The sequence below is a fragment of the Dipteris shenzhenensis genome, chromosome 17 (genome assembly GCF_047967505.1).
Source record: "Dipteris shenzhenensis isolate YYH24624 ecotype China chromosome 17, Dip_SZ_1.0, whole genome shotgun sequence".
Lineage (NCBI taxonomy): Eukaryota > Viridiplantae > Streptophyta > Polypodiopsida > Gleicheniales > Dipteridaceae > Dipteris > Dipteris shenzhenensis.
Genome location: NC_141612.1, coordinates 1408747 through 1433585, shown reverse-complemented (window position 1 = coordinate 1433585; position 24839 = coordinate 1408747). Strand labels below are relative to the sequence as shown.

The 24839-nt window shown below is 46.1% G+C and overlaps 1 protein-coding gene across 3 annotated transcripts in view; it reads right to left on the bottom strand.

Moving 5' to 3' along the window:
- LOC147891504 (uncharacterized) overlaps positions 1-24839 on the bottom strand; it is an 82918-nt gene that overhangs the window by 30442 nt on the left and 27637 nt on the right. For all 3 annotated transcript variants that reach the window (XM_087388418.1, XM_087388419.1, XM_087388417.1), the window contains exon 2: positions 2602-2734. In XM_087388418.1, coding sequence (XP_087244544.1) covers positions 2602-2734 — 133 coding nt within the window. The remainder of the gene's footprint in view (positions 1-2601; positions 2735-24839) is intronic.

Genomic DNA, 24839 nt, shown 5'->3' with positions numbered 1-24839 from the left:
GAATTCTAAGATAAGGATAGACTGGATCAGCCATTTGCCAATTGTACAAGTATTCCCTCTAAGTAGCACGACTTCAAAGAGCATGGAGATGGGTGTACGGCAGCCCTTGTTGGGGGCTAGGCTTGTCCGATACAGAGTGGGCCCGTGTGGAGCAGCTACAGGTTCTCATGTTATCACGGATGATTCGTGGTAAGCCATCCGTTCCTCATCAAATCATTCAGGCTGAGTTCGGGTCACCCCCTTTACAGCTAGATGCTGCATTTCAGGTCATCACGTATCTGTACGGAGTTAGGGAATATGGGGATTACACCTCGGGGCATAGCAAGCTACCATGGATAGCTCTATCCTCTTCTATGGCACTTGCAGTAGGGGGGACCAGAGGTGCTGGTATGCACGTACAGAGAGATGGTTTGAACGACTAGGGCTTCACATGGGTAGACTACCTCCCTTCTAGTACAGCATGGATGCTCCGTTTTCTCCCCTCCTATCACACGAGGTCAACCAGGTTATCCGTAAGGATCAACTACAACTACACACATTTCGGACCTGGTTGGGACCGAGTGAACTCCCAGTGAAGCTTAGCTTCTACAGAGATCACTTATTATATATCACAGCGAGGGTTTCAATGACCCACCAGGATACACGCAGATTCACCTACCCCACTCGCTGAGGGTCTCTCTTGGGTAGTTCCGGGTCTCTTCACATAGGCTTCGCATCGAGAGCGGCAGAGCAGAGCGACTACCCAGGGAGAGGCGCATATGGACACTGTGTGACATGCAGGAGGTTGAGACAGAGGAGCATTTCATCTTCATGTGTCCTGTTTACTATGAGATCCGAGGGCGTTTCCACTGCTTCTTCAGGGATAGCTATGGGATTTTGGCCCGTTTCCTCTCCTACCTGGACCAACGGTGTTTTGCAAGTTTCATTCATGAGGCACTTCGATACCGTGAGAGGATACTCCGAGCACGGAGACAAAAGTAGACTTCTTCCTCGGCTGATCCCTCTCAGAGCTCTATCACGGAGTTCTTTCAGCTAGATCACATGGACCCCCACGAGACAAGGCCTCGACATGACCGTGACTCGGAGCCTGTGACCCGACAGCTCAGACAGAGGATACCCACAGATCACACTTAGGGACATCCCCTCCTTGTTTTGAGTCGGAGCCCGACCAACGGGGGTCACAGTAGCCCTGGTCAGACGCAGAGCTACGACCAGGAGACGTGGCAGGACCGCAGTGGCCGACAACACTCTATTGCCGACTTCATGCCTCCACTGCCTCATCCATCCTGATATCTTGCTGCCGCTGATGATGATGATGTTGTTGATGATGATGCTGAGATTGATATATAGTCGACCATGGACATGACTATATTGTAGGACTTAGTACTGCCATTCTACATTTTTGCATTTTGCATTGGTATGGATGCTCGTTTAGTAGCTCCACTACCATAGCTGCTTGTATCAGGATTTTCACAGTCTCATAGGACCATCGGTCTTCTGAAGACTTTAATAAACTTTCTTTCTTTCTTTCTTTCTGCTCAGCCAACAAACGATCGTCTGCACCTGCAACAGCCTACCTTCTATGTGCCTCCTTTGTGTGCTGCCTCTGCCAGCCTCTTCTGCAGCAGCCTACCATCCGCTCCTGCGCAGTCCTGCATAGCAACCACACAACTGATCCAAGCATCTTGTGGATGCTCCAGGAGTCCTGCAGATGTCACCGTACATACTGTACTTTGCGCCCTGCATGCTGCTCACAGGTTTGCTTTCTTCCTGAGCTTTTGCCCCCCTCTAACAGTGGACCATGTGGCAGCTCACACGGCAGCCTACAGCGCTGCCCATGTGGCTGCCTTGTGGATGATTCCTCCACCTAGATCCACCCATGTGGCATCCATACCTGATGCTCACACCGTTAGACTCTCATGCCCCCCAATTCTGTCTTCATAACATGTCCCTGTGCTCTCCTCGTGGAGGCTTAATGGTGGGACAATGGACCCCAATTTCCAACATATGCAAGGGGCAAAGTAGAGAACGAACACAACTACTCACATAACATCTATACCAAAATCCAAGCACTGTGCAGCAAAAAGGAAGAGGGAGGAAAAGTGAAAGTTTATTTAAGTCTTCAGAAGACCAAAGGGTCTATGAGACTACAAGAAACCTGATACAATGAGTTGGAGGGTAAAGCCTCTAAGTGGGCATCAACACCCATGAGGAATACAAACAAAAACCATAATCATAACGATACCGATACATAGAGAGAGATCACTGAGCTCATGGTGAGGATGGGGGACTAGTGACACAATGGCCGTTATCTGGAAGCTGGCGGCAATGTCAAGCCTAAGAGGGGATCGGCAACAAGTGAATAGGAACAAAAAACATCTATTTAGACAAAACAGCTGTATTGATCCCAAAAAAACATTATATCAGAACAGGCTCTTTGAAAGGTGTGAAACAAGGAGAACAAAAAGATGCCAAAACATTTTTCAACCTCAAAAAAGATGCCAAAACGTATTTCCAAACTCAAAGCGGATCATTCAACAAATTGTAAAGATTACAAAGCAAGGCTTAGTTTAAGGCCGCAGAGGCCTAAGCCATTTATACCTTTCCATGAATCTCATACTTGATTGGGCCATCCAGCTCAGCCCCCATGCCTAGAAGTCTGGTAATTGTACTATCCATATCCAGAACATCAAAGGAGAGATAGGAAGAATAAGTCTTTACTGGCTCAAATTCACTGCATTCAAGATTTAAAGATTTCACAATCATATAATATCCCACATCCCTGACAACCTATTTAAAGTATCCCTCTCCCATTAGTTCGAATCCACGACTTGTGCATGCATCTACATCTTGTATTTACTAAGCAGCCTCGCCAAATTCAGCCTCAAGTGTAAATGTCCTTAGTTATACATGTACACATTCCTGCTCCAATATATTGGCAATACCTACTGAATTCCATAGGAAACAAGTAAATGATGTAAGATACAATGCTTTCAAGTGTGACAGCACCTCAAAGACAAACTAGAAGACAAAGTAATAAAGAAACTAGTGATGGAGAATAGCAAGCACTAATTTAAAGTAAGAAGCATCTTCTCATTACCATGACATGAATGATGGGAAATGTCACTCAACAAACTTCTATAACACAGCAGCAATGTGTGTACATCTGAAATAAACCAGTGAAGGCAAGCAAACAAAGACAATACGTATTTCATTTAAGAAGGACAAAGAGAAGAAGAGTCCACTTTCCCCAATAGCAAAACGTTCTATCCTCCTTGGGTTTGGCAATTAGGCTTGCCATCTATAAAGGAATTGCAACAGAAGAAATAGTTATTTATTCGCATATGATACAAGGAGCATATTCTAAAAAACACACATTTCAATCAAGAAAAAGGAAAGAAAATGCGTTGAGTCAAACAACACATTTCAACAAGTAGAAAAGAAAGAACATGGGAGATGCTAGCACACAGCTTTGTCAAGGTCCATAGAGTTTACATGTGTCATTCTCCCGAGCTATTGCCAAGGAAAGAGACAATAAGCTATTTGCTCTTAATTGGTGGGAGAAATTTGGTATTCTCAACCCTACCTTGCAAAAGTTAGCCATTCGGATCCTCTTACAAGACTGCACGTCAGGCCTAGCTGAGTAGACATGGCGCATATGTGCGGAGATACACACCAAGAAAAGGAAAGCAGCTTGCAAGTCTTCAGTCTATAATTCTAGAAATTATTATTATGAACTTTGAAGTCTTTGACATTGCAGTTATAGTAATTGACTTTTATAATCTTTGTGATTTGTCACAAATTAAGTATGGACCAGCTGAATAAGCTTGTGTATGTCAATGCCAACCTAAGCCTTCTTGAGACATATAGAGCTTCATGGCTTTGTAGCATTGAGTGGAAGCCAATGCAAGTGAACCCTGACGCATTGGACATGAAGCCTCTTGATATGTCCATTAGTCCACACTTCTCAAAAGAATAATATACCTAGATGAATCCAGGAACATTCCCAAACTCATCCTTTAAAAACACAACATAGTGCAGTTTCAATCTCATGATAGTCACTCACAAGGTTGAAAACCATAAACTCCATCATGCATAGCAGGGACTAGCTACTATGACATCCCCACTGACGTCATCAGCGCCCAACAGTGGGTGTAGACCATAGTATAAAAATATGCTCTCACATATACAAATCCACACACCCACACATACTTGGGCATCCATTTATACAAAGTCTTCGTACTGAGTTTCTGTCGGCACTCCGGAGGTGAAGGGCAAACTCAGCCATGATGAAGGCTAGCACTTCTTAAAAGAATAATGGCCATTGACATCTACAGCTTTCTTAGGGAGGATGTGCTGCACTTTCGATGCCAAACATGCTCGATGGCTTGAAGTCGTGGCCGTGGTGTAAGAGTAGTTCGTGCTATAGAGGGTACAACTGCACATGTACAGAGTCAAACATCATAATACCGAGCTAGTTCATAGTTATTGACGTCGATTACAAGAATCTCATGGCACGTGAGGAGTTGCTAGAGCTTCATCATCACGGCATCGAGGCAGAGTTGAGCTTGAGGAGCAGGAGGAGGAGGAGCTCATAGAGCATGAGCAACTAACAGAGTAGGTTGCAGAGCCTATGATGCAAATTGGGGAGGCAGTTCAGGTCCCTGTTGCAATCACTACAGGTGTCGCACTTGACTCTAGGGAGGAGTTACAACAGATGCGAGCAACAGATTCGTTTGAGAATGGATCTTCCTCTTCACAGGACACATCATCCAATTCAAATCACAGCATTGACTCTATCGAGTGTGGTATTATTGACCTTGGAGTAGGCCATAGCAGCTAGCATGAGTGCATATTGTACATTGTACATTGTAGCAATGCATTATCATTTTTGTGACTTTTTATCATGTTTTATTCAAGACTCATGAGTCATGGCTTACTTTCAAGCTACTTATCAATTGTACTTTGTGACTTCAAACTTGTTATTTTTAGATTTTTATGTCCACTTTACATTTTTCAAATGTATAATGTTATTATGTTATATACATGTATAATGTAACATGTTGGGTTTCCATTGATGGTTTTCAAAGTTCAACCTTTAAACTTGAAAGAGAAGACACATCTATTATCTGATAGAAGAAGAAGAATATATTATCGTCCTCTGAAGACCAAAAATCGGCCTATGGGACCTGAAACAATACAAAACCTTACATACATAAAGACTCCTCCCTCAAAGGGGAGGGTAATAAGAGAAGCTACCTTTATGTCTAGGTGAGTTTCTGTGCTTGAAAAGCTTAGATACAAATGTTCCTGAAGCTGAGGGTGACGCCTTATGTAGCAAATCAGCCAGTCTGTTATGTCCCTCAAGAAGAGAGCTGAACTTTTTCCTAATGTGTGCATAGTAAGGGCATATCATTACCATGTGTTCTTCTGTTTCTGGCATACCCTGGTCACATAATTGGCATATTCTGCTCTCTCTTGGCATGTCTTTCCATCCTCCTATTTCAATTGTCAGATAGAGACCAAAATATCATCTATGAGACCTGATCACGAGTATAATTGTCACATAATTGGCATATTCTGCTCTCTCTTGGCATGTCTTTCCATCCATCCTTGATAGAGAGAGAGAGAGAGAGAGAATATATAAGGAGATAGATTCTATTATTATTATTGTCAGATAGAGACCAAAATATCATCTATGGGACCCGATCACGAGTACAAAGCAAAAGCAAAAGCATGAAAAGTACAAGTGCCCAAGTTCAATGGAATGGTATACCGATACTTGAGTCATTTACCTATGCTGTAGAACTCGGGCTAAGAAGCTAATCTTGATGGCTGACAACCTGTGCAAAGAAACTTTCGAGCGCTACCAAATGTCAAGGGCTATTAAGTATGCCTGATAGGTGACGAGATCCACATAAGATAGATAGATAGCACTTTAGTACTCAGCAAGGGCCTTAGTGAGCCCTTTGCCCAGGCCCACAGTGGTATGTATGAGTTACTTGATTCCGTACTTTGTCCCATAGGCCCGCTAGGCCTCCCATGGACGTTAATATTTCTTTCTTTCTTCTCTCTCTCTCTCTCTCTCTCTCTCTCTCTCTCTCTCTCTTCAGAGATAGTTATGGGATTTTAGCCCATTTCCTCTCCTACCCAAACCAGCGGTGTTTGGCAGGTTTCATTCATGAGGCACTTAGACACCGCGAGAGGATACTCCGAGCACGGAGACAGGAGCAGACTTCTTCCTCGGTTGATCCCTCTCAGAGCTCTATCACGGAGTTCTTTCAGCTAGATCACATGGACCCCAACGAGGCCTCGACATGACCGTGACCCGGAGCCCGTGACCCGACAACTCAGACAGAGGGTCGACACAGAGATCACACTTGGAGACATCCCCTCCTTGTTTAGAGTTGGAGCCCGACCAACGGGGGTCACAGTAGCCCTGGTTAGACGCAGAGCTACGACCAGAAGACGTGCCAGGACCGCACCTCTGAGTGGCCGACAGCACTCTATTGCCTACTTCATGCCTCCACTGCCTCATCCACCCTGATATCTTGCTGTTGCTGAGGATGATGATGATATTGATGATGATGTTGAGATTGATATATAGTCGACCATCGACATGACTATGTTGTACTTAGGACTTAGTACTGCCATTCTGCATTTTTTGCATTTTGCATTTTGCATTGGTATGGACGCTCGTTTAGTAGCTCCACTACTACAGCTCGTTGTATCAAGATTTTCACAGTCTCATAGACCCATCGGTCTTCCGAAGACTTGAATAAACTTTCTTTCTTTCTCTCTCTCTCTCTCTCTCTCTCTCTCTCTCTCTCTCTCTCTCTCTCTATATATATATATATATATATAGAGAGAGAGAGAGAGATGATATGATACAATATTATTATTGTCCGTTGGAGACCCAACAAGACCTATACGACAAAGGTGAATCCACGAAAAACTAACATGTTACAGCTCTAAAAATTACTTGTTAACAACAATAGTTTATGTGTTTGCATCCCTGAGTTGTGTAAAGCAAGACCATAAATATATAGCTATCAAAGTGCATTACTTTATTGCTCACACAATGCACAATGGTTACGTGCCTATTTTGGGGTTAGGTTATAGGTGGAATAAGATACCACTCAATGATCATATAAGTTTTCAACATATCTTCACTGACATTTTGCAAGGAATCATCAATTCTTCATGCTAGTCTATCCATATAGCTTTCATGACACCAATTTTAAGTTTTGCTACATAGTGGTGAGAGATGATTTCTTTTTCTTATGTATAAGAGTTTTCATGGAGCACCGCTCATGTCACAACTTTCTCGAGTATGTGCTGGCCTGCGCTATCAACGCTGCACTCTATACATATTGTAATCAAACCAGAAACCCTAAAACGAATCTGTAATCAGCCCAGAAACACTAAAACGAATCACTTCTAGTAGAAACCCAGCCTGGATCCTCAATTCACAGCAGATAATCACCAAAATAGATTTCGAAATTTCACAGATAACAGGGAAAAACAGCATCTGATAGCCTCACCTGACGGGAAGCAGCAGCAAATTTCTTATGGGAAACAAAACAATTGAGAGAGGGAGAGATATAACAGAGAACACACACACCAGGGCCCAGAAATAAGGCCTGGACCCCCCCAAAGGTCCTTATTGCAATAGAATAAACTTTGTACAACTCGCTCATAAAAAAGCATGAGGCTGACAATAAACTCTATGTTCTTGAGGGCACAAGGCCTCTCTCTTTATAGACGAAGCTACCAGCCCAAAAGCATGGGTTCCAGAAAGCTGGGGCTTCTCTTTATAAAGTTGGCTTTTGGATTTATTTCCCCAATTTTGGTGCTGAATTTCGTTCTTGACTCTAATGGGCCCGTTTTAAAGTGGGGCACCACTTTTGCTCGTGGGACCAACCTTTTGGCACTTGCCCCTTAAAATTTGGGCATGTTTGCACTCTTCTAGGTCCTACACATTCAATAAACAATATCCAACACTTTAACCCATTAGAAGATAGACAAATGCATGCATTCTGATTCTTGGACTATTCCTAGTCCCTTGTGGGCATCCCCACAATTCTCTTAACCAATGCAAAGCAAAGAAAAATAAAACTCTTGCTAGTGAACCGAAGTCAACTTTCTTTGACCGAAGTCAATCTAATAAAGATTTCCCTTTATTTCGTGGGATGAATATGATTTCGTGACACATACCCTTATCAATCCCTTAGCAGTGACCCATTATCAACCCCTTCGCAATGACCCACTTGTCCATGACAAGGATGCACACACTCTAGCCCTTGACATGCACACTCTACTTGTGAAACTCAACCTTCACATCACTAGTCGTTATAGCATGAACGAACAAAAGATCCTTGAAGAGTCTATGAACGAACTATACCTATGTTAACATCTTGGTCTCTCTTGTCCTCTTGAGAAAGGAATCCCATCTATCCTTTTACCAGGCATATGGAGTTGTCCCCCAATGTGAGGATTAATCTAGGACGAGATTGACCAAACAATACCATTTTCTTGTAGAACTATGCACTATCCACAAACCAGATACCATGTTGGTGTACATACGTATCCCCTTGCGATGGTTATGAATAGTTCATCTTTTGGTTGTTGTTACTATCCATGTCCGATGCCTTCTCTCTCTCTTGCAGCAACGGGATCAGGCCTGGAAGGAGGGGAAGTAGGCAGTGGTACGAGATGGACAACTTCTTACAGACCCCCGTCGGGCACTAGCCCCCTCCCCTACATAAGGAAGTGGGGTCTATGAGACTCAGATATCCGAGACCTTATCCTGCACCATGGTACCTTATCGTCAGAACCAGGGAACTTCTCGAAACCCTATACAGGTCACGACATAATCTTTTACACAAAGACACATCAGAGTCCAGAGCGCCCAATACCAGTAGTCAGCGGGTACACATGGGAGTCTGCCTAAAGAGATGAGACCAGGGATACAGGGGGGGTGCGAGGGTCAGGTGGAGAAGCAGTCCTTTACAGATCCACCCTTTTGGGGACCATTTCAGTAGAGCAAAGAGATGCACATTCCAGGTTTCTTTGGATCCGGATCCGACACCTTGACAACTAGGATCTGTTTGTTGCAGTAGGCTACTTCCCTCCTGAGACCTCCCACTTTGCTAGAGATACTCGAGATGAAGATGAGACATCGCCATTTGCAGCTCTTTATCAGTCCATTGTTGACTTCTCTAGCCGTGGAGAAGTCCTCCTAGTTGGGAACTTCAACGCAAGGATAGGCACCCGTCAGGTACCACTCCTCGACTTCAAGGATGATTCCATTCTACTGCCAGACATTGACCTTGAGGTGTAGGTATGCTACGGGTTTTAGCTGACATACGAGGTCCGGTCACATCTTATGGGCAAGCCCTATTAGACCTTGGCAAGATGCATGATCTCATTATTTATAATGGTCTTGACAAATGGCCCGCCTCAGGTGGTTTCACATGCTTTCCACATGGGAGAAGTTCTAGCGTTGTTGATTACATCATGGGAAGCCTTGCCTTCACATCTCGCATCACAGATTTTACTATAGCACCTCTCCCTCCAAGGGCTCATCATACTTACCTTTTCTTTAGCATTTCCAATCCCCGTTGCATAGCACCTTCCACCCCACTGAGCTCTTACTCCACCTATCATGATATACGCTTCGACCACGACCACTCACCTACTTACTCTGGCCATCTGTACATACTTCTCGCTTATATTTACTTCATATCCCTATTAGAGGACCATGCTGCTTTGGTCACCCACTCACTACACGAGGCTGCCCTTCACGCTTTCCCTCACACGACCCGTTTCACCCGCCGACCATTTCTTGGGCCTATACCCTGTAATAGCCGATACGATGATGAGTGTAAGGCTTTTTGCCGTCAGCTCAGATTCGAAACCAAAAACAATCTTCTGAGCGAACCAGAGACGCTACGCGAGTATCATCGACTAATACGTAGAAAGAAACTAGACTTCGTTTGCTAAAATAAGGAAGAACTACTGAACATTTTGTTTAGTAACAACTCTAAGGACTTTTGGCGGAGATTTCTATAAGGACGGGCCCCCTCACCACTCACTGACACTCAAATCTGGTATAATTATGCACGTACACTTTATGACATCCCAAATCAGCCAGTCCCTAACCTCACATATGCCACACCCCACATCCTGCACCCTCTTCACTAAGGGAGGGGTAAAGGATGCCGTAATGAAACTTATTAATGGCCGAGCGAAGGATCATGACGGACTATACAATGAGCAAAGCTCTTTAATGAAGTTGTTTGTTTCGGATTTCCACGTACCTGTACTATTAATACTATTTCACGGTTCACCCATCCACAAGACAGGGGATCCCATGAGCCCGGAGAATTACAGGACCATTATGATTGGGCATGTCATGTCCAAGATTTATGCATCAGTGCTTGATTCCGAGGTCAGTAGATTTGCGAGTGTCAAGGACTTAGAGCAGCAAGACCGCCATGATCATGGAACCATGGATCACATTCTGACGCTTAGATGTATCATCGAGGAGGCGAGGGCACGGAAGCATAGGATTTACTATTGCTTTGTGGATTTCTACAAGGCAATTGACACGGTTCTGAGAGCCCGCCTCATCCGGCACCTACAGAATTTGGGTTATAACCAAGAGATCATTTGGGCTGTCATGGCACTTTACGAGAGAGTCTCAGGCAGAGTCGCAGCAGGATCTGAGTGGACAGACGAGATCAATGAGCACTATTGGGGTCAAACAAGGGTGTCCATTACCACCTACCCTGTTTGGCCTCTACATTGACTAGCTTGAGACAGTGATGCAAACACAGGGGGGGTTGGTTGCTCTCTTGCTAGCACATGTCATGACAAGAGAAATCACTAATCTGTGATTAGTAAACATTAAAACATTATTATATATTATACACTAATGGTGTAACATGTATATGTATTTATGATGGACACCAACCAATTTGTTATGGCGGTAGATCATCTCAGTAGATAGGACTAGTCGAGCTGGAGCCACTGCTTTAGACGGCATCGAATTTGGACATGGGATACTTATTCTATTAATAAAAATGTGCACACACGTGTCTAGGTCCTAGGGACAATAGGAAGGGAAGGGTGCATTAAGGTGCATTGAATGGTAGATGCATGGGTCATAGGCTAAGGGTAGGTGTAAATGGGAAGATGGAACTTGAGTGATCTCAAGGGACATTAATGAAAGGGTATCACCCTTTCATTGCAAATCTCACGTAGCATTCTTCATTCACATTGCATTCATCTGCCATCTCTCACACACCTTGCATGTAGGTCAAAAATAGAAACAAGTACTCTCACAAGAGCGCTCTTCCCCATTGGAGGGCCAATCAGCATTCAAATTCTGCATGCATTGCACACATTTGCATTCTCGAAAAGTCTGGTTCTTCACATTTGGTATCAGAGCCGCGACAATCCACGAAAGGGAGAGCAGGAGAAGAGGAAGAGTGCAGCGAGAAAGAGGGCGAAAGCATACGAAAGAAAATCATGGACTGCAAATGCAGCGAAGAAGAAGGGCCGTACCGACAAGGCTCGTGCAAACAAACCGGGAGACGCGCGTAAAAGGCAGACCAACGGACAAAAGAGCCGACACTAAAAGAAGACGATGCACGACGAGGTGACGTTTTGGCAGCCCCGAGATGACACGCACGGGACGCAAAGGCTGGGAAAAGGCAAATCCCGTCAAAACAATGCGAACAAATCGCGGCGCAATTTTCGTTGAAGCAAGGGGCTTTTGGAATTGAATCCCTGAACTATAGAGTCTCCGAGGTAAGGGCTTTCTCTGATTTTTTGGATCTTTGGACGAAGAACGGGGTGTCCTAACGGGGTGATCCCCCCCCTGTGCGAATAGACCCTTAAAACCCTTAAACCATGGGGAAAAGAGACCCCCCATTCTCCCCAACGGAAAGTCGGATTGGAACAAGATTTTAAGGGGGTGATCCACCCATCAAGTACCCCCTATAATGGTATCTGTAACTCCAATCCACTCAAAATAAGTAGCCCAAATGGAGCACACCAGTTTACAGCGGAAATACAAGAAGAAAAGCCTAAAAGAGAGGGAAGAAGAGGTCATTTGAAGTGGTTTTTCAACACAAGCAAAGCGGGAGTCGGATAAGTACCACCAACTCTACAACACTTGACTTTTGCTGTAAAATAAACCCCTTTTCTGAAATTACAGCAAGTTATGTATTACTAAAAGGAAAGAATGGAAGGAGAAGGGATATTTAATAATGAACTTGTCCTTTTTCCTCCACTACCACAAGGACATAGGGAGAGAAAACCATCACCAACTCCTGAAGAGGATAATGTAGATGAGAGTTACACACATATTGAGTATGATAACCCACGTATAGAATTACCTTCATATAATGTAGATGAGAGTTACACACATATTGAGTATAATAACCCACGTATAGAATTACCTTCATCTCTCCTTCAAGAATCTCTTGATAGGGAGTTTTCCTTTAGAAATGAAGGGAGAAACGAGTTCATCCAAGAGCAAGGCGCTGAGTTTACGCCTTTAACTCAAAATCCCATACATATGGATTATAATCCAAGTGTAAGAGGGAGAGAGGAGTCTCCAATTGATAAGCTGGTTTCTCAGCTTATCCATATGATTGAACAGTCCATTAAGATAAGACCGACCACGAGAAGCTTGCTCTTGTCACACTACATCTACAAAAGGATGCTTTGATGTGGTGGTCCTTATCACAAACGAGAAAAGAGCCTATTCTTCAATGGTCCAAATTTGTAGAGCAACTTAAGGCCACTTTCATGCCTCCGAGGCATGAAGAAGAATTGACCTTCCGCTGGGAAAGGTTCAAGCAATTCAATGACGAGAGTAACACTGAATTTACAACTAGGTTCTAGAAACTCTCTTTAGAGTTACCTGAGAAGAGTGAGAATCATAGAAGGAAGAAGTATTTAGTAGCCCTAACCCCGAAAGTGAGGTATGAGGTTGAAATGTTCAACCCAACTACCTTGAAAGATCTCACTAAATTGGCTGAGATTGCTGAGAGGAAATTGAATCCTCGTAAAACCTTCAACAAAGAAAAGGAGAAAGCTATTGTACAAAATGTTAATAGCCAATCACGTCTTGGATGGATACCATTTCCTTCCATGACTGACGATGAGAAGAAAAAGCTAATTAAGGAGGGTAAATGTTTCGGATGTAGTAAACATAAGCCAGGGCATCCATGGCGTAAATGTCCTACTCTATTAGTAGCCAAAATTGCTAGTCCTAAGTACAACATAGTCATGTCCATGGTCGACTATATATCAATCTCAGCATCGTCATCAATATCATCATCATCATCGGCAGCAGTAAGATATCAGGATGGATGAGGCAGTGCAGGAATAAAGTCGGCAATAGAGTGTTGTCGGCCACTCAGAGCTGCGGTCCTAGCACGTCTCCTGGTCGTAGCTCTACGTCTGACCAAGACTACTGTGACCCCGTCGGTCGGGCTCCGACTCTAAACAAGGAGGGGATGTCCCCAAGTGTGATCTCTGTGTCGACCCTCTGTCTAAGCTATCGGGTCACAGGCTCCGCGTCACGGTCATGTCGAGGCCTTGTCTCGTGGGGGTCCATGTGAGTGATAGAGCTCTGAGAGGAATCAGCCGCGGAAGAAGTTTGCTCCTGTCTCCGTGCTCAGAGTATCCTCTCACAGTGTCTAAGTGCCTCATGAATGAAACCTGCCAAGCACCGCTAGTCTGGGTAGAAGAGGAAACAGGCCAAAATCCCATAACTATCCCTGAAGAGGCAGTGGAAACGCCCTCGGATCTCATAGTACACAGGACACCTGAAGATGAAATGCTCCTCTGTCTCAACCTCCTGCATGTCACACAGTGTGCATATGCGCCTCTCCCTGGGTAGTCGCTCTACTCTACCACTCTCGATGCGAAGTCTGTGTGAAGAGACCCAAAACTGCCCAAGAGAGATCCTCACCGAGTGGGGTAGGTGAATCTACATGTATCATGGTGGGTCATTCAATAAAACCCTCCGCTATGATATGTAAGAAGTGATCTTTCTAGAAGCTAAGCTTCACTGGGAGTTCACTCGGTCCCAACCAGGGGTCCGAAATGTGTGTAGCTGTAGTAGATCCTCACAAATAACCTGGTTGACCTCGTGTGATAGGAGGGGAGAAAACACAGCATCCATGCTGTACTAGAAGGGAGGTAGTCTATCCATGTGCAGCCCCAGTCGCTCAAACCATCTCTCTGTACGTGCATACCAGCACCTCTGGTCTCCTCTTGCTACAAGTGCCATAGAAGAGAATAGAGCTATCCATGGTAGTCTGCTACGCCCCGAGGTATAATCCCCATATTCCCTAACTCGGTCAAATACGTGATGACCTCGAATGCAGCATCTGGGTGACCCAAACTCAGCCTGAATGATCTGGTGAGGAACAGATGACTTACCACGAATCATCCGTGATAACATGAGAACATGTAGCCGCTCCACACGGGCCCACTTTGTATCCAACAAGTCTGGCCCCCAACAAGGGCTGCCGTACATCCCCGTAGGCAAACCAAGGAGTCAAAAAGCAACCCCTTGGTGCGTGGATCCTGAAAGTGCGAGCGGAAGTACTGCCTCTCTATTCTGGCCAATGAAGCATATCCTCTACTTAAGCATGCCTGCATCGCGGGTCTCATAGTGAAGCTGGGTCCGGGAAGATAACCCCAAGATAAGTGTATGATGAAACTATCTCAACAAATGACCCGCAAATGTGAACTGCTCTTGACGCATGATGGCTCGAGATGTATTGAAGATCTTGACCTTGGTTTTACCCAGGTTGACCTTCAAATCATGAGACTCACAAAAGGACTATAGTGCGTCTAGGTGTCTCTGAAGCCCCTCTGCTGAGGAAGACAAGAGAGCCACGTCATCTGCGTAGAGTAAAATATGGATCAGCGTGCCCGGCAAGAGAGCAACCTACACCCCCCTATATCAGCATCACTATCTCAAGCTCATCAATGTAGAGGCCAAACAAGGTAAGCGACAAAGGACACCCTTATTTGACCTCGATGGTGCTCATGATCTCATCTATCCACCCGGATCCTGCCCAAACTCTGCCTGAAACTCTCTTGTAAAGTGCCATGACAGCCCAAATGATCTCCTGGTCATAACCCGAGTCCTGTACGCACCATATGAGACGGGCTCTCGGAACCGTGTCAAATGCCTTGTGAAAATCCACAAAGCAACAATAAACCCTCTGCTTCCGTGACCTCGCCTCCTCGATGATACATCTAAGCATGAGAATGTGGTCCATGGTTCCATGATCACGCCGGAATCCGGCCTGTCCTGCTGCTCTAAGTCCTCGACACTCTACAAGTCTGCTTGTTAGAAACGAGGAGGGAATGAATCACTCAATCCTCCACCCAAGATCTCTCCAACTCTTACACACTCAACTTAGATAGATGATCACAGATGCCACACAAATACACTCAGAAATAACAGCAGATATAGACGGAGAGAGAGAGTATATTCATCCACCGGATGATGGGCAGAAAATAGCTCCAAGAGAGCAATACAAATCACAGCAAGGTGCTGGAGAAAACCGAACACCGACTTGGCGAAGGGCTTTCTGTATTGCATTGGATGCTGGGCTGAATGCAGAAGTGGGCCTTTTATAGGCTCTGCCCAGGCCCCTTCAAATGACCGACCAGCAGGGTCGGTTACCCTTCTAGTGGCCGACCATAGGGGCCCCATAAACTGCCCAGGGTTGGACCTGGTCGGTGGCCCTGGTTGGTGGGCCGACTTGGCCAGCCACAGGCCCCTATATAAGGGTGCCCTAGGTGGCCAGTCTGTGCTGCTGCTGGTGCCTCCATGTGAGGCCTAGAGCCCCCTCATACCTGCTGTTGCAGGCTGCGACCACCCCGTGTGCTGGTCGCCTATATTTACCATGCGATCCTCCCTCCGATGCCGGCCTGGGTCTCTCCCCAGCCCTCCTACCTCTCACTACCCCTTGTCCCCTCAAATCGGGGCCTCACAGGTGGGCACAGTGAGATTCTAACACCCCCCCTCAATGTCACAACTGTGGGCAAATCCCCAAACATCTGATGACGTGCTCCATCTATTCTCGAGGGAGTGCCTTCGTGAAGAGGTCGGACAAGTTGGCGGTCGGGTAGTACATGAGCTCGATCACGTCGTCGATGATGAGCTCTCGCACAAAGTGGTAATGAACTTCGATGTGCTTGGTCCGCGCATGGAACACTCGATTCTTGGCAATGGCTATGCAACTCTGATTGTCGCACATCAGCACTATTGTGTCCTCATTACTCACGTCCATGTCCTCCAAAATCCACCTCAACCACAGTGTCTCACAACCTGTTGTACATGCGGCTCTGTAGTCTGCCTCGGTAGATGAAAGGGCCACTGTGGGTTGCTTCTTACTCAGCCAAGAGATGGCACCAGACTCAAGTAAGAAGTAATACCCTGTTGTTGATCTTCTGGTGTCAGCATCACCCGCCCAATCACTGTCACAGAACCCGCCTGGTTCGATGCCTTTGGTGTAGGTGATTCCGTAGGTGCAAGTATCCTTTAGATACCTCAGCACCCGTAAACCTGCATCCCAATGACTCTTCCTAGGAGAAGCAGAGAACTGGCATAATAGCCCAACTCCATAACAAATATCAGGTCGAGTATTGGTAAGGTAAAGCAAGCTTCCTACCAATCGTCAGTACAAAGAAGTATCGACCGGCTGAGATGTGTCGTTGAACACTTAGCTTGAGTCCGACCTCCATGGGAGTTACTGTTGTCCTGCAATCCTCCATCTGGAATCTCTTCAGAAGTTCTCTGCAGTATTTCTCCAATGAAATGAAGATCCTGTCTTTGGCCTGCTTCACTTCTATCCCAAGGAAGTAGTGTAATAACCCAAGGTAAACTCAGTCATGAGTAGCTCCTTGATCTGGGAAATCTTCTTGACATGGTCACCTGTCAAGATAAGATCACAACATAGAGGATGAGTACCAATCGCAACCCCTTCTCAATGAACAAGTAGAGGTTTGCCTCAGAAGGGCTCTTACTTAGCCCTATCTTCTGCAAGAATACATCTATCCTTTGGTACCAAGCTCTGGGGGCCTGTTTCAGCCCGTATAACGCCTTCTTCAACCTGCAGACTTTTAATGGGGACCCTGGATCTTGAAAGCCCTGTGGCTGCTCTACGTACATCTCCTTCTCCAGGGTTCCATTAAGGAATGCGGACTTCACGTCCATTTGAAAAATAGGCCAATGGAATTGGGCAGCAAGGGCAAATCACTGTCCGGATAGTAACCATGCGAGCTGTGGGAGAAAAAGTTTCATCAAAATCCATGCCTTCAGTCTGAGCAAAACCTTTGACCACTAATCTTGCTTTGTACTTATCCAAGATGCCGTCTGATTTGAATTTAAGTTTGTACACCCACTTAGTGCCAATGACTTTCCGTCGTGGGGGCCTAGCCACTAAGTCCCAGGTATTGTTCTTCAGGATAGCATCCATCTTTGCCTGCATGGCAGCGTGCCATTCTGGATTGTCCTTCGCCTCCTTGAAGGACCTTGGCTCTTCAAGCTGAGCCACCAACACAAAGTTCAAGGATGGGGTCTGCTTAAGACGTTGGGACCGACGCAATCCGGAACTGCTACTCTCAGGTATATCGGTGACCCGAGAGTCTTCCAATGTTCTTAGGTACAATTGGGGCAACATCTTCTGCTTCTCAGTGGGAGGAGGAACTAGAACTGCTTCTGGAACAGCCTGCTCTTCCTTAGTACCTTGTGGAACATTAGCTTCCGATTTCTCCACCTCTTGGATGGTCAACCTAGGGCGGGGTGGATTCGGGGATTGAACAATCTCCTCCTCCTCAATCTGAGGCTCCTCCTGAGGTTCAGGTTCCTTTTCCTCAGAGATGACAGCCCGACTAGTAAGGATCTGCTTCTTTACTGGGTCGAAGAGTCGATAGGCCTTGGATTCTTTGCTATACCCAACAAAGATACATTTAATGCTCCCGGAATCAAGCTTGGTCCTCTCTTCCTTGTGCATATGCACCCATGTGTTCGAACCAAAAATGTGAAGATGAGTGATAGAGGGCTTCTTACCATAAAATGCCTCATATGGAGTCTTGTCCTTGACGGCCTTCGTCTCGGTCCTGTTGAGGATGTGTACTGCTATATTGACAGCTTCACTCCAATAGGCTTTAGAAAGGTTCCTCCCTCGTATCATAGCAAGCCATGTCTCCGTGGTGGTTTTGTGCTTCCTCTCACCTACCCCATTCTGCTGAGATGTACATGCTGTGGTGAGTTGTCACTTAATCCCTTGCTTGTGACAAAATGTGTTGAACTCATTGGAGGTGAATTCTCCCCCCCTGTCTGTACGGAACATCTTCACATTCTCCCCTATCTCCTTTTCAACTCTGGCCTTCCAGTCCTTGAATTTCTCGAAAGCCTGTGACTTTTTAGCCAAGCAATACACCCAGGTCATTCTACTGAAATCATCCACAAAGAGAAGTGAGTACCTGGATCCTGCCCACAATGCTGTAGACATTAGGCCACAAATGTCGGCATGAACCAACTCAAGTGGTTTGCTGGCCCAAAACGAGGCCTCTTGTGGAAACTTGTCCCTGTGCTGCTTGCCTTCTAGACAAGCCCTACAGACACCATCATTGCCTGTAATGGGTGGAAGTCCATCCACCATCTTCGACTTTGACATTTCAGCCAAGGTTCCATAGCTGATGTGACTGAAGCGCTCACGCCAAAGTTTGGACTTTACGTTGTCCCCATGAACCAACATTGCATTGAGGTGGTACAGTCCGTTTTCTTTGACTCCTTGGGCCACCATCTGTCCATTTGCTTTGGATGTCACGGTGACCTTGCCGTCCTCAAAAAGAACTGACATGTTTTTCTTGTCCATCTGACTTGCAGACAGTAAGTTCTTGCAAAGATTGGGTACATAAAGTACTCCAAAGATATCCTTCTCCTCTCCCGCGGTCGTAATGAAAGGAATGCTACCAATGCCCTTCACAGGACATGTCCGGCTATCCCCGTCAGAAACTTTGGAATCCGGGTGTGTACTTTCCATGGTTTTGAACCAAGTCTTTATGTTAGACATGTACTTTGAAGCTCCGCTCTCATACAGCTCCTTCAATATGGCCCACGCCTCTGGAGATGTCTCTGTCAACTGGATATGAGGGATCACAGCATCTGCTATCGTGCCGATTAGCATTGCTAAGGCTTGAGCATCCCTCTCCTCCCATGCACTGAGTTCATCCGCATCTGCTTCAAATAGAACATCACCTCTTTTGTCCACAATGTCCTCCGGCTGTATCTCGGTCCCAATCACTATCTTCCACAGCTTCCGGGCCACCAGATGGCATCAAATCTTGACTTTCCAAATTGGGATAATTCGTCCCATCAAGCTTTCCAACTTCACCAAAATTGGGAATGAATGAAGAAGGAAGATGATTAGAGGAGGAGAAGGACTAGCAGTGGGTGTAGAGGCTTCTGAACGCTGATCCATCTCGGTGAATAGCAAACTGAAAAACTGAAGCAAAAAAACATGTACAGACCTCCCGTGCTAGCCTGAGCTAAAAACGGAATCGCCTTTCTGCCAAGGGACTCCTTCCTTCAGAGAGTGCTTTGATGAAGAAGAGTTGAGAGCCTAGTGCTCTGATACCATGTTAGAAACGAGGAGGGAATGAATCACTCAATCCTCCACCCAAGATCTCTCCAACTCTTACACACTCAACTTAGATAGATGATCATAGATGCGACACAAACACACTCAGAAATAACAGCAAATATAGACGGAGAGAGAGAGTATATTCATCCACCGGATGGTGGGCAGAAAATAGCTCCAAGGGAGCAACACAAATCACAGCAGGGTGCTGAAGAAAACTGATGAACTCTCTCTCTTAAAACTGTCCCAGATCTGAGTGCTGAACACGGCTTTCTGTATTGCACTGGATGCTGGGCTGAATGCAGAAGTGGGCCTTTTATGGGCTCTGCCCAGGCCCCTTCAAATGACTGACCAGCAGGGTCGGTTACCCTGTCTAGCGGCCGACCATAGGGGCCCCATAAACCGACCGGGGTTGCCTTGGTCGGTGGCCCTGGTTGGGCCGACTTGGCCAGCCACAGGCCCCTATATAAGGGTGCCCTGGGCGGCCAGTCTGTGCTGCTGCTGGTGCCTCCATGTGAGGCCTAGAGCCCCCTCATACCTGCTGTTGCAGGCTGCGACCACCCCGTGTGCTGGTCACCTATATTTACCATGTGATCCTCCCTCCGATGCAGGCCTGGGTCTCTCCCCAGCCGTCCTACCTCTCACTGCCCCTTGTCCCCTCAAATCGGGGGCTCACAGGTGAGCACAGTGAGATTCTAACACTGCTAACCTCAGAGTCAAGTACTGATGCATAAATCTTGGACATGCCATGTCCAATCATAATGGTCCTGTAGTTCTTCCGGCTCATGGGATCCCCTGCCTTGTGGATGGGTGAGATAGTGTTAATGGTCCAACTGTGTGGAAATCCCAAAGAAACAGCTTTATTGAAAAGCTTTGCTAAGATCGGGGCTAGGAGGTTAATCCCATATGCAATGAACATAATGCATAGCCCCTCATGATCCTTCGCTTGACCATTATGAAGTTTCATTATGGCATCCTTTACCCCTCCTCTAGTGAAGAGGGTGCAGGATGTGGGGCGAGGCATGTGTGAGAGATTAGGGACTAGCTGATTTCGGATGTCATAAAGTGTGCGTGCATAATCAAACCAGATAAGAGTGTCAGTGAGTAGCGGAGGGGACCGTCCTTCTAGAAATCTCCACCATAAGTCCTTAGAGTTGTTACTAAACAAAATGCTCAGTAGCTCCTCCTCGTTCCGACGAACGAAGTCTAGTTTCTTACTCCGTACCAGTCTACAGTATTCACGTAGCGTATCTAGTGCGCTCGGAAGACTGTTTTTGGTTTTAAATCTGAGTTGACGGCATAAAGCCTTATGTTGGGGTAAAGGCACATTGCCACCCCTTTATTAAAGATATGACACCTATGACTGTCTTAAGACAGTCATAGGGTGAAAAACCTAATCCTAATAAAACCTATGAGTTTGTGGTGTGGCTCATCACTTCACACCCACATCTTTTGTGTCACCCCTCTCTCTCACTCTCTCCCCGTTGTACTTCTCCCTTCATCTTTCCCTCTCAACTGGTATCAGAGCCTTCATCTCTCCCTCTCCCTCTCCACTCCTGCCTACCACTGCCTCTACCCCTCCCTCTCCCCTCGGGCTTCGTGCCCTCAGCAGCGGCAGCAGCGAGCTCGGCATTGAGCAACGCACAAGGCGGTGCGTGCGGGTAGAGCTGGGCAGCGCACCGGCAACCCACGCGGGTGAGCAAGGCAGCGCGCAGGCAGTTGTGTGGGCAGCAGCAGGGAACTGCGCAGGCAGCGCGCACGGGCTACAGCAAGGCATCGCACAGGCGATCCGCACGATCAGCGCGCAGGCAACGCGAGGCAGCGCGGGGCGCTCGCCTACGCAGCAGCAGCTAGCAGCACTGCGTGTGCGCAACACTTTGCGCACCGTACAGCCGCTGTACGGACGTACCGCCGTACGGACACCGTACAGGCGACCGTACTGTACGGACGCCGCCGTACGGACTGTGTCAGGAAGCCTGCGTCAGGGAAGGTGCATTTTGATATTTTTTTTTGGGGGTTTCGTGCACTACGCAGGTACAGGAAGTACAGCAGGACTGCGCAGGTACAGGAAGTACAGCAGGCACAGAAAAAAATTTTTTGGGAGAAGCAGGAAAAGAGAGAGCACTCTGCTCTTCATTCCCGTTTTTTTTTTGTTTTCCAAACTGTGTGTTGAAGGTACAGCAAGTACCCTCGTGTCCCTCGTGCTTGAGGTGACTAGTACCACAGTGTGTGGTGGTTGCACAGTTATCTTGTTTCGCGAAGGTCAAATGCCTTGATTTTGCAGAGGGCTTTTATGCTTTTGCTAAGTGCAAATCTCAGCTTTTGGGTGACATTTTCAAAGGGCTTTTGCCTGGAAGTTTATGCAGTGTATGCCTTGAGGCAATGTGGAGCCAGGGAGCCCACATTGGTCTTGTTTCCGCAGTGTATTCAGTGACATTTCTGCAGGTCACATTTTGTGTACGACACCTTGAAAAATCTCAGTTGAGCCACGCTTGGCCAGGGCGCATCGAGTTTACTCGGTCCCTAACTGTCCATCGTTGACAGTGCTCAAAAGATTTTCTCTTCAATGTTTGTACGTTGGGATCTGTGTTGTTATTGTGTACACAGGGCTGTTTATGCATTGCATTGTCAGGTGAAAGTGCCAGGAGAGCGCTGTATTTTGTATGCTACCTCAGTGTTGAGGTGTTTTTCACTTGGTACAGGTGTCAAATCAAGGGGCTTTTGCCCGGATTTTGCTTGAGAGCACTTGAATTACTGTTTGAGACCTTCAGATGCCTTTTATCCCCTTGGCAGAAGGGTGATTGCTTGGGATTTGTCCCATTTTCTGTTGCAGGTTTGTGACAGGCTGAAGTGTCTGGAGCCTCTTTTCAGTGAACAAAACAGTGTATGACAAGTGGTTTATGCATATAAAATCAGTGCAATATCTCATCTGAGGTGGGAGAAGTGTCCAGGACAGCAGTGTTTTGTGCTTTGTCAGCTGATGATGCACTGTTAAAGCACTTGTGGAACAGCTGCAGCATTCTGAAATTACTGTTTTATGCCTATTTGAGCACGGTACAGTGTGTCAGAAGGTACAGTAACTGGAGGGAAATTTACTGTTTTGCTGCAGATTTTTTGACAGTAAAAACAGCACTATTGTGAGTGCTCCTGGCTCTTGATAGAGCAGGTTTTTCTGAGAAATCAGAATTTTATTCAGTCAATTTTTTGACTTACAGGGAGTCACGTACTTTCCTTATCTGATATGGCATCAAGGGGAAGTGAATCATCAATTCTGAACATAAAGAAATTGGAAGGGGCACACAATTATGCATTATGGGCAGAACAGTGTTTGAATGTACTTCTGCTAAAGAAGATTTCTAAGCCCATAAGGGTGAAGGGTGTCAAGCCATCTGGGATGTCAGATGATGAGTGGGAGGAGCTAGATTTGTCCGCGAGGGCTGCTATCATGCTTACTCTCAGTGATTCTCTTGTGTTCAATGTTCAGGCTGAAAAAACCTCTTATGGCCTATGGCAGAGGCTAGAAGAGTTGTATGCCCAAAAGAGTTCAGCCAGTAAGGTTTATTGGTTGAAGAAGCTGGTTGATCTTCGCATGAAGGAAGGTACAGCTATGACCTCACACTTGAGTGAGTTCAATGCCATCTTTACACAGCTGATTGCACAGGGGTTGAACCTTGATGAGGAGTTCAAGGCTACCTTCTTGTTGTGTACCCTCCCTGAGAGTTGGGACACTTTCAAGACCACCCTGTCTAATTCAAATGTCACTCTTATATATGCTGATGTAGAGAGCTCTCTCCTTATGGAGGAGATGAGCAGGAAGAATAATGCGAGCAGCAAGTCTTCAAATGCTTTGCAGGTACAGGAAAGAGGCAGGACTCAGCAGAAGGGGAGATCTGCTAGTAAGTCCAAATCCCGCAGTCAGTCCCGTGGCAAAAAGGATATTGAATGCTTTTATTGTGGCAAGAAGGGACATGTGAAGTCTAAGTGCTTCAAGTTTATACGGGATCAGAAAGCCAAGAAGGCTGAGGCAAAGGATGCAGGCAGTGGAAGCAAAGGCAAAGGCAAGGCCAAGGCAGATGACTTGGATGCAGTGAATGTTGCAGCAGAAGACAGTGAAAGTGACAGGCATGATGTTTTATGCTCTTCTGCTGTAATTGCACATACATTGGTTATTGATGGTCATGACATGCACACCTGGCTCTTGGATTCAGGTGCTTCTTTTCATGTTACTCCTCATAGGGAGTGGTTTACTTCCTACACAGGTACTCATGGAGTTGTTCACCTTGGGAACAACTATGCATGTCAGATTGCAGGGATTGGCAGTATACAGATAGTATTCCCTGATGGACGCATATTTATGCTTGATGGTGTTCGCCATGTGCCGCAAATCAAGAAAAATCTGATTAGCACTAGCTTGTTGGATGACAGTGGTTACCACACCACATTTGGGGATTCCAAATGGGTGATTACTGATGGCCAGGTTGTAGTGGCTGAGGGTTATAAGAGTGATACCTTGTACCCTCTTTATGTTTCCAGTGTAGGTAATCATGTTGTTGCCATAACCGAGCTGCCAAAGGTTTCATTGTGGCATAGCCGGTTGGGACACATGTCCGTTAAAGGAATGCAAGAACTGTCACGTTTGGGTTATCTGCCGTCTCTTTCATTTTCAGATTTGCCTACTTGTGATCATTGCATTTTTGGAAAGCATTCTATGACTCCTCATAAGAGGAGAACTCCCCAGAATAGAGCACCGCTTGATCTAGTGCACACTGATTTGTGTGAGATGCCACAGCTATCACTAGGGGGTGCAAAGTATTTCATTACTTTTATTGATGATGCCACACGCAAAGTGTGGGTCTATTTCTTGAAGCATAAGAGCGATGCCTTAGATGCTTTCAAGAAGTTTGTCGCTCAGGTTGAGAATCGGACAGGTCGCAGGCTGAAATGCCTCAGATCCGATAATGGGGGTGAGTATGTGTCAAATGCTTTTGTACAGTTTTGCGAAGCTAAGGGCATTAAACAGGAACTCACAGCCCCTCATAATGCATCTCAAAATGGTGTGAGTGAGCGGATGAATCGAACTATTCAGAAGAAGGTTCGATGTATGTTGTCTTATGCTGCATTGCCCCATGGCTTTTGGGCAGAAGC